The sequence below is a fragment of the Lycium barbarum genome, chromosome 3, assembly GCF_019175385.1.
Source record: "Lycium barbarum isolate Lr01 chromosome 3, ASM1917538v2, whole genome shotgun sequence".
Taxonomy (NCBI): domain Eukaryota; kingdom Viridiplantae; phylum Streptophyta; class Magnoliopsida; order Solanales; family Solanaceae; genus Lycium; species Lycium barbarum.
Genome location: NC_083339.1, coordinates 80,789,713 through 80,801,372, shown reverse-complemented (window position 1 = coordinate 80,801,372; position 11,660 = coordinate 80,789,713). Strand labels below are relative to the sequence as shown.

Sequence of the window (11,660 nt, the reverse complement as noted above, 5' to 3'; positions counted from 1 at the left end):
ATGAGTCTAGTTTCTTGATAATTTTGCGGCTAGTGATTTCAACACCCCTACGTCGAGATATGAATTTGTTTTGCGAGACTGCTCGAATCTGAGAAATATCGGCGTTTCAGCATGTAGAGCCAAATTCTTGGATTTATATGGGATGATCTATATGTTTGTTGACATTTATTTTTGGATACATGCTAGATGTATGAGTCTATTTTCTTGGGAATTTTTCGGCTCGTGATTTCAACGCCACTACGTCGAGATATGAATTTGTTGGCAAGACTGCTTGAATCTGAGAAATATTGGCGTTTCAGCATGTAGAGCCAAATTCTTGGATTTATATGGGATGATCTATATGTTTGTTGACATTTATTTTTGGATACAGTCTAGTTTCTTAGGAATTTTTCGGCTCGTGATTTCAACGCTCCTACGTCGAGATATGAATTTTTTTGGCGAGACTGCTTGAATCTGAGAAATATTGGCGTTTCAGCATGTAGAGCCAAATTCTTGGATTTATCTGGGATGATCTATATGGGATTATACGACGAGCTAAGCATGGTAGCGCAGACGCAATGTTGGCATGATGATGGTTTGGTGCTTGGAGTGACCACATCTTGGATGATCGATTAGAATTTTGGGTTTTCTCTGACGTCCAATTTGCTATATGAAGCGGATTCCTCAAAGAAGGTCACGGACTCGCATATCGCCCAGCTAGTATGGTATGAATCAAGAATCTAGTTTGGTCCGCGCCATCTTCGGTCTCAACTACGAGATACCTTAGTTTGGTGGATAGGGAAGTGTAGTGTCTGAAGTAAACCATCTCTTCAAGTTGCAAAGGACAAGAGAAGTTATTAGTAGCAGATTTGGACGTATATCCATAGGTACAAAGACCTTGACAAATGAACTCCCTAAATTCTTAAGGCGGGGACGAGTATCCATCCCTGTGCGCCGTAAGATTACCTTACCGTTCTTAGGGCGGGGACGAGTGTCCATACCTTTGCGCCGTAAGATTACCTTACCGTTCTTAGGGCGGGGACGAGTATCCATCCCTATGCGCCGTAAGATTACCTTACCGTTCTTAGGGCGGGGACGAGTATCCATCCCTGTGCGCCGTAAGATTACCTTACCATTCTTAAGGCGGGGACGAGTATCCATCCCTGTGCACCGTAAGATTACATTAGCATTCTTAGGGCGGGGACGAGTAACCATCCCTTTGCGCCGTAAGATTACCTTACCGTTCTTAAGGCGGGAACGAGAATCCATCCCTTTGCGCCTCAATATTACCTTCTTCATGCATGGGTCATCTCCTTGAACAAGAAATCATCATTGTCGTTGGACCTAAAAAAAAAGGAGTATAAGGCGCTAAAAGAAAACGTTGGAAAGAACAAAATTACCCGTCAAAAGATTAACTTCAAGCGACTGGCAAGCAAAGCAAAATCGATGTTCACAAATTGGAGAACACGCAGGCTTATATAGGTGATTAAAAGGTGACTTATGAGATGTCATTAACGGTGTGGGATAAATTGTTATCCGTTGGTCTATATCTATATATAGAAGTATATGACGTGCAAAAAAGTGGCTACATATTTGATACCAACATGGACTCAGTTGTTGTTTTCACAAAGGAATCAAAACGTGCATGATCATCAATCCTAGATCATGTAGGAGTTGAGTTGGAGACAAAGTAATGTGACTTCATGGAAATCACGTGCAGATGTGATATGTAATGTTTGGTTACTGCCATTGGATGGAATGCCCATTTGTGGTTAAAAAAAAAAAAAAGAAAAAAAAAAGCTAAGGAAAATGTTGGAGAAGTCCACTTGGCTTACATGCTACATAAATAAGAAGTGATTAAATAAATTGCTTACTATAATCAAGGGTTCGGCTCTATTAGAATGGTTTTGAGGATAAATGATACTATAATTAATCCATGAAATATTTTGGGTTTCCAAAAGAAGGAGATGCACGTTTTCCCAATTACTTCAACCCTAGTCTTGAAGTTCGACAAATTTACCTCTCGACAAGTCTTGAAGTGGGGACATTTGTGGATAACGAAATTTTATTAAATTTAATCCATAAGAAATTTGGATTACATTCAAAATATATTAGTCCGAATAAATAAATTGTGGGCTAATATAATTGGGTTAATTATTTAAGTCAATAAATATGGATTTAAGTAATGATCCAATTTCATTGGGCTAGTCCATTTAATTGGGCTACATGTGATGAACCCACTTTGTCAAGCCCAAGATGCCATCTTATTCAAGAAGCCCAAATTGGTGCCACGTGTGAAATGACGTGGCACGCCAAGTCAAATGAAGGAGCCAGTAGGATCATGCCACGTGCCAAAATGATGCAGCATGCCTAGTCAAATCAAAGACCAATAAAGATGCGCCACGTGTACAAGTGACATGTTCCGGCCAATCAAATATCGACATCTCAGCTTAAATCTGATTGGTCGAAAGAAGTCTGTCCTTATCACAATTCCTCCATCCTACAACTATAAATAGGGGTCTCATAATTCAGAAAAAGGGACAGAAATTCTAACAAGAAGCAAGAGAGAGCTCGTGGATCAAACGCTGCGGATTTCTCTACAAGCTAAAAGCATTCAAGTATTTCTCTAGAAGTTCTAGAGATCCAGACGAAGATTCAAGATCAAGCTTCAAGCCCTTGAATCCAAGTACAAGTCCAAGATCAAGACCACCAGATTCAAGATCAAGCTCAAAAGCCCTTGAATTCAAGTACAAGTCAAGATCAAATCCATCAAGTTCAAGAATAAGCTCAAAAGCCCTTGAAATTATTGTTGAAAAGACGAATCGGAGGAATCATAGAGATTGTAACACTCATATTCTGAAATCAAATACAAAGATTGTTGCGATATTTTCCTGTCTCGATTATTATTTTCTCGACGCGAATTTTATTGTCTACACGCTGCTTATATATCTGTATTCCATCAACAATACTAATCATAATTATTTATCAGTCACGGCCTTGTCATTTTCTGTAATTTTGGGGACATCTTGTTCCGATATTTGTGGTCTACTACATTTTGTCTTATTCTAAAACAACTCGAAGGTTGAAATTTTTTGCACTGTGTTTCACATAAACTACTAAAGGAGTCTTGGCTACGTAAAGATAGTAGTAAAGACCATTATGTTGGTAATAATGAGCCAATCTAATATTTGAGTGAGTAATCACGCACTATGATAGGAACATAGAATCTTATAGCAAATATAGCTCTTTTGATCGTTTTATTATATGTATGTGCAATAGCCTTCAAATAATGTCCTTTCAGCTCACATGTTTCAGCCTCGCAATTCATTCATGACCTACCTGCTATCCCAGTTTTGGCGAGGGAATCTGACTTATTTTGAAGTACATATCTCATTTAAGTTACTTGAGGAGGACGAAACATAAAATTACTTTAAAGTAAAGTACCTTACTTTAATTATGAGACCATTCTTATACATTACTAAGGCAGGTTAGGTGACACTCCTGTATAAAACTTACTCATACCTGCATACTTGAATATTGATCGGAAACATATTCAATTTAGTAACGAACCAAAAAACAAATGAATTCGACTAAAGGAAAAAAGAGCAAATTAGTGAAGGGACTTTGACTAGTTAACACTAATATGAAAAAGGAAGACGTGCTCACTACTACTAGTACTCTTTGGACGTGCACCCCGTCATCACAGCACCATGCACCAAACTAAAGTTGTTCCATTCAAATCAAACTAAAACTTTCTCAACCCTTAACTTCCCTTTTCTCATTTAGTCAAACATTGATCATCAATCTACCTTGATATTCTTCCTGATCATCATTGATCAACATGAGAAAACGTTTGTCCTCCTTCTCCTACTCCTCGGCTCCACCACCTTCTCCGATCCCCACGGGGAAAGGGTCACGTTCAGCTGTCGATTCAATATTGGGAGAGTACATTCATCAATCTGTAAACGTTCCTCGCTTGACTCTCCCACATCGTTGGGCGCCCGATGAAATCCATTATAAGTCACTTTTGCAAAGGGAAAATGACGCGATGAATAGGTTGTTGAGCTCAGCTGCTGAATTCGGAGTGGTTCGGATTATTGGTCATGGGATATCGGGTGAGGAGTTAAGAACTATGCTGATTAAGAATGAATGGTTGTTTAGATTAAGTGAAAAGTATGCTAATTATGACAAGTTCCTTTGGGATTGGTCTGATAATGCAATGGTGCAAAAGGCCAAGGTTGCCATAGGGGATGGAAACTTTCTACTTTTCAGGTAAGCTCTATAACATAGATTTGCTTGTGTTATTACTGGAATAATCACATTTTTTGGTCCCTCAATTATTGATAAATTATAATTTTGATTCTTGTGATATATATGACTAATTACATTTTTAACGTTTATTTTATTGAAAGGGGTGTTTTTTCCGTCCCTTTATATTAATAATTATTTACATTTGCTAATTTTAAAATTATAGTACCCTCACATATGGATTAAGAATACAAAATTAACATAACTAATGGATAGTCAAATGAGGTAACAATTTATGATTCTTAAATTTATGAAGATTAATTATAAGCAGACGGATGAAAAAGATGTATAAATGTTGACATGGCAGACCTACGTTGTAAGTTCCAGGTGCTCGAGCACCTATTGACCCGACGCGACTAGTGGTTAGTTAGACAGAATTTTTTGGAGATATGCTATAGGGTACTGTTGACCACCCGTAAACAAAATTGGCTGAGGGGTGCTTTGGTTCTGAAGCTGGAAGTAAGGTGTTTAGCATGTTATAAGGGTCGAGGGTTAGATCCTAGGGTGAAACGCCTTTTTTAGAAGGGCTGGATTGTGCTGCTTCATACTCTTCCTTTTTCAATCTCAACCCTTTGTTGACCATTAGTTTTAATTTATTGTTTTCACTTTTTTTTATTTCCTATATCTTATTCATTATGATTAAAAAATAAAATAAAAAATTTAGCTTTCGGAAGATTTTAGAGCGTACAATATTTGCAAAAGCAATGATATCATTAAACATCATCGTCAAAATATGAAACGTCGTCGACTCTTAATTACTAAAAGTCTTTTTAAAATGATAATATTAACTGTAGTTTTCTCAACGTGACTTGTGATTAGAAGTCTTTTTGTAATAATGATATCAATCGTCACTTTTACCTTAACTTTTTAATTTTCACGTTCAAATAATTGTGTATTTAAATTAAAGAAGTGAGCATCCACTACCTTAAAATTTTGGGTCTGTCACTAATTGTTGATATTGATCCAAGGCCAAGTCTTGCCATAGAGTTTGATTTGTCATGCACCCAAAAACAGAAGGAACATTAGAAAAGGAAATAATAAAAGAGCAGAAGCATTCAATATATTGATTACATAAAATTGGTCCCAGAGATATTTATAAACTTAGATATCACATTTGCTAAAATCCTGTTAAAGTATAGGAGTACCGTAAGAGGAAATCCCTAATTTATTTTCTTAGAAGAACAGCTTCTATGTCACGCTGCACTCGTAACCTTTTGGTCAAATAAAAGGACTGATACTTGATTCTAATTCTTTTATGGAGTGCTTTTGTGATGACCCGCCATGTCATCATGCCATCTAGGTGCCATTTGGAGCTATTTTTGCCATGTGGATGCTTACATGGAAAAAAGTCTAGCATGTGTTGGATGATTCTAGAGCTATGGAGATTCTTATGGAAATGCTCTAGATTTTTATAGACTTGCTAGAAGATTTTTTAGGAAGACCTTAGAATATTCTAGCCTAGTGAATAATTCTAGAGAAAAGACTTCTTTGTAAATATGTAGGAACTTATACATTAATTATTATTTGCATACTAGTTCCTAGGTGAGTAGTATAAATAGAGGGACATCCATTTGTAAAAACCATCAAGCAAAAATCAATCAAGTCTTCTACAATAAAAAGCTTCCTTCTAGCAAATTTCTCTTGTCTTATTCATCTACTATTCCTTTAGCGATCTTGAGTGTAGTAATCTAGGCTGACTTGGCATAGCAAGATCGTGAGCAAGTTGTGCAAGAACATGAGTGAGTTGTCAAGTGCCACACATGCGCTTTGAAGACTAAGGACGTGATAACGTGGTATCAGAGCGAAGGTTACAACTAAGGGAATGACAAACGATAGAGAAATCAATGCTAGTAAAACCCAAGACAAAGTTATCTAGGATGCTGCTGGCAAGAAGGGCCATAACAAAAAGAGGAATGCCGCCAACAAGAGCCAAGAGGTAGAGGTGCCATCAAAGGTTGTGCCAAATGAAGGGCTTACATCCCAAGAACCATCTACCACTGAGGAGAGTGAGGATGACGTGGAGGTCCTGTCCGAGGATGTCTCGCTCGGTAAAGAATGGGTTATGAAAGTTAATGTGGGGATGGACTCCATCGACATATTTGGCCAACGTTTGGGCAAGGTGGAGGGCACTTTTAGCGTTCTTGAGGGGCATATTCTTGAAGAGATTGAAAGCATCTGAAATAACTTGGAGGGACAAATGCAGTCTGAGCTTGAGGTAAATCAAACAATCATTGCCTTAGAGTGCAGACTCATGGAGGTGTTGAGTACTATCGATGCCATGAAGGCAAAATAATGGCACTCTAAGAGTAGGTCAATGTTGGCGTGACGGAGGCAGCCAACAATGTTGTTGTGACGAGGGAGGCTAAGATCGAGGCTTCCAAGCCACTAGTGTTCAAAGGGGTTCGTGATGCATAAGAGGTGGAGAACTTTCTTTGGCACTTGGAGAACTATTTCAGGCATGGAAAAGTGAGGGACGATGAGACCAAGATCAACACCGTTGTGTTGTACCTATCAGACACCGCCATGTTATGGTGGATAAGAAAGTTCGCCTATGCTGAGAGAGGTCTATGCACAATTAGCACGTGGGATCAGTTCAAGAACGACTTCAAGCGACAGTTCTTACCCAGTAATGTCTTGTATGAGGAAAGGCACAAACTTAGGGAGTTGAAGCAAATAGGAAGCATACGAGACTATGTTAAGGAGTTCACCACCCTTACGCTTCAAATTCCCAACCTCACCAATGATGACTTATTGTTTCACTTTATAGACGGGTTGCAAAATTGGGCTAAGCAGGAGTTGCTATGCCGTTAAGTCACAGACATAGACCAAGCCATAGTGGAGGCCGAGTCTTTGATGGACTTCAGGCATGACAAGCATACAAAGGACAAGGCAATGAGTCAAGAAGTAGCGATGCCAAAGGTGGGGGAGACCATGGTGAGAGCAAGGAGTCGCAATAACAACACTCTAAGACTCAAAATGCGAACAAGTTTGACGGCAAGAAGTCAAGTGGTCGTCAGGGCTATGCCAAAAAGAAGGCGCAGAACGAGAAGAAGGGATGCTAATTATGCAGAGGGCCGCACAACTTCAAAAATTGACCTGACCTGAAGAGCCTTAGCGCTATAGTGCATGGAAGTCACGAGCAGACACAAGCACATAGTACGGCAATCGCACAATTGGGGACGATTAGACTATGTGGCGCAGTCACGAAGCAAGATAGTCAAACCAACAATAATAAAAACCAGTACGTGGTTCTCACTATCAATAAAAATCCCACTCATGCACTGGTAGACACTGGGACTACTCATAATTTTGTGACCGAGGTCGCAGTGAAGAGACAAGATTTGAAGCTCGCTCTAATTAACGCCCTCGTGAAGACTGTGAATGCTAAGCCAGAAAATGCTCGTGGTGTAGCCAATGGAGTTGGTGTCAAATTGGGCGATTGGAAAGGTACGACAAACTTTACCATCACTACTATGCATATCTTTGACATTGTTTTGGAGAAAGAATTCTTTAGACATTTCCACGTGATGATCGATCCCAACCTCCAACGTCTCTTGGTCATGGAGCGAGAAGTCGTTTGCATGGTGCCTACAGTGACTATGTCGCATGGACAGGGCTATGCATAACTTTCAGCTATCCAGCTTGTCAAGGGGCTCAAGAAAGATGAGCTAACATTCATGGCAACCTTTACAAGTTTGGAGGAACATAATGGTACCTAAGAGACACCGCCTCTTTGGATACATAATTTGCTCGAAGAAAACAAAGATGTTATTTCTAAAGAGCTACCTGAGCGCTTGCCTCTTAGGCATGAGGTGGATCACAAGATTGAGTTGGAGCATGAACGGGGAAAGGATCAAGTCATGTACCGATTAACATCACCGCTTCACACAATAGGGAGATTGAAGCTACCGTTGATTACCAGGCCAGGCAAAGACAAGGGCAGAAAGCCACCGCTATGTTCCTCGTCCACTGGAACGGGAAATCACCGGAGGAGGCCACATCGGAGCATTATGAAAACTTGTGGCAATTTAAAGACAAGATTTGAGAGTTTATGTTGCAGCAATACGCCGCGGTCGTCGCAACATCAGGTGAGGGACAGTGTGAAGACCCACCACATCATCATGCCACCTAGGTGCCATTTGGAGCTATTTTTGTCATGTGGATGCTTACATGGAAAAAAGTCTAGCATGTGTTGGATGATTCTAGAGCTATGGAGATTCTTAAGGAAATACTCTAGATTTTTATGGACTTGCTAGATGATTTCTTAGGAAGACCTTAGAATATTCTAGCCTAGTGAATAATTCTAGAGAAGGGACTTCTTTGTAAATATGTATGGACTTATACATTAATTATTATTTGCATACTAGTTCCTAGGTGAGTAGTATAAATAGAGGGGCATTCATTTGTAAAAACCATCAAGCAAAAATCAATCAAGTCTTCTATAATAAATAACTTCCTTCTAGCAAATTTCTTGTCACGACCCAACTCCGTAGGCCGCGACTAGTGTCCGTGCTGGACACTCAAACGTACCCAATAACCCAAGTTAGCAAACGACAGAATATTTTCAAATATAGAAGTCGCTTGGCGTTAATAATAACCATAAATGAATCGACACCGTACATGGAAGCCGATGAGGCTGTCACAGATCATATCATACCCAAACATATTCAGAACCCACACAAGTATGTCTACAGACCACTACAGATCATAACAAAATCATAAGACGGGACAGGGCCCCGTCATACCCCTGAATCGCATACATATATATAATATAGCGGCAGACTGTACCAATATACAGGCTCTGAACAAAAGAGCGCTCCCAATATAGCAGAATAGATGTCCTAGGCAGGCGATCAGCAAATCTGTCTTCTGTACCTGCGCGGCATGAAAACGCAGCCCCCGAAGAAAGGGGGTCAGTACGAAATATGTACTGAGTATGTAAAGCACGGAACGTAGTAAACAAAGTCATAATCAAAGTAGAAGGTACAGAAAATGGACAAAATGTACAGATTAGCAAAATGCTGATCATAAAGTATAAATAGTATTTGTTGAAACATATGTCGTACCTGGTCCCAATACGGAACAAGATCATAACCAAAACCGAACTTACAGAGAAGTGAGTGTGACATCCGAAGTATCAAATGCATATTTTCAAAACATGAGGAGTGTGTTCAGAAACATATACCATATCATGTCCGGCCCCTGCCAAGGGCTCGGCGAAACCGAACGTGGCCACCCCCCGACGCTGGTGCCACCATACATAAGGAACAGAGTAGGGGATAACCCCGTAACATAACATATCATATCATATCAGATGGCCATATCAGATCATATCATATCAGAATGTGTGTACATGGCACAGCATACTCCAAAACCCATGTACATATATACCTGCCCCCTCACATCGAGGCACGGCGAACAATGCATTGGAATACGCTTGACAACATATCCTGGCCCGGGCTTAGTGTGGGAAACATTGGGGCATCCACGAATGGAGTAGTGAGAGACTAAATGCAACAAAAAAATATCACAGATTTCCAGAGACTCAATGAGGCATATCGAAATGACAAATCAAATCAATGAAGTCGGACAGAGTCATAGTAGGTGTATGTCGTATGTCATAATGAGTTACGGCAGAATAATCCTTCTGGGGTCATTCTCATATTCCAAAATAGTTTACCAGACTCGAGGGAATCATTAAAACAATTTTCCTTAGTAGTTAAAAGGATAGTTAAAACGTTTCATTTTATATTGTTCGAAAATAAGGCAATAGTACAATAAGAGAGCAAAGCGGGAATAGTGGAACTAAATGCAATACAAAATATCGTACCTTTACAGAGACTCAATATAGTACCCCGAATAAGCATCATTAGTAGTTGGAAAAGTAGATAAGACGTTTCCTTAAAAATTGCTTGACATCAAGTTACAAAGGACCATAAGGGTAAAATCGGAAATAGCGGGCCCACCTCGGGACAACCAAAGCGGCGGGCTCAAATTACGTGTATTAAGCTTATGGGGTCACCTACAGAGGTCCTAGGGCATTCCATAACTTCCTAAGTGATTTGGAGAAATTTTGCATAATTTTTCATTAAAGCATACTAAAAGGGTTCAATTCTATTGAACGAAAATGTGACAATTTCAGACGCGGATTCCGATGAGCAGAATATGCTCCGAGGCGTGAATCCGATCCTAGTACATCTAGGACATGCCAAAAGAAGAATCGGGGTGGCTTTACATACCTTTTACGCACTTTACGCCTTTCCAAGTTCACTTCCCGTTTCGTCCAAAATCTGCAAATGGTCACATTTACCAAATGCTAACCATAAGGCTTTAGGCTTAAATCTAAAGTTAACACTTTTCTACAGAAATTTGGGCAGCATCTCCCCTATACATATAGCATCCCCGAGAATTCAACTCGGCCAAAACAATCAACAACACCACCAACAACAACAATCACTATAAAACACTCAATATGGCACAACTAGTTCCCTTTCCAACATAGTGCAATATCTTCCATTTCAACTTCAAATTTCCAAACCAAGCTCGATGGTTTCACATTCATCATTAATCTAGATCATCACAATATAATTTGGAAGCATTTCATATCATTTCCACAAAATATTCACAAGATATACAAAATATACAAACTTTCCACCAAAGTCATAATTCATCCAAAACTTCTAATCTTTAACATACTTATTCCTAACATGTTTCCATCTTCCTATTACATCAACAATCATCATTATTTGCACCTTAACAACTTCATTTCCATAATGTCATAAAATCATACTAAAATGACACAAACTTCTACATTCCATTACAATGCAAACTTATATCATTTTACCTTCATTTACATTGCAAGGATCACCACAACACAACTAACATATTAAACAAAATCAATTCATTCCCATTCCAATTTCAATATACCACTCGGCCAATACATATAATTCCAACTTCAACCAAATTCAATCAACTTTCATTTCCAATATGAATTTCACCATAACCACAACTAGAATACAACATAAAATTAACTCATCTTTGACTACACAACCACACATGTACACGGCTACATTCATACATATATATATTCATGCAACTTCCATATTTTCATGAATTTTAACCCTTTCTACTTCCCACAACATAAACCAAACCGTCATAACACATAAAAAGGAATTAAATCTTACCCTTTCTCTTCAACTTCTTCACTTGGCCAAAGTGCGGAAACAATGAAACGGATGACTTATCTTCCGAAACAATTATACTATGTTGTAGAGGACCCTTGAATTAGTGGAAATACTACAAGAAAATAATTTTTGGAACAAAATTTAAAGCACCTAATTTCCATGGTCTTGGCCGAAATGGCCCCTTTCTCT

General features: G+C 39.1%; 1 protein-coding gene across 1 annotated transcript; it reads left to right on the top strand.

The window, feature by feature from the left end:
- The first annotated feature begins 3,820 nt into the window (after positions 1-3,820).
- LOC132630984 (uncharacterized) lies at positions 3,821-6,466 on the top strand. The gene is made up of 3 exons (XM_060346575.1): positions 3,821-4,251; positions 4,686-4,746; positions 6,164-6,466. Exons 1-3 carry the CDS (start codon positions 3,821-3,823, stop codon positions 6,464-6,466), a joined length of 795 nt encoding a protein of 264 aa, XP_060202558.1.
- The last annotated feature ends 5,194 nt before the right edge of the window (positions 6,467-11,660 follow it).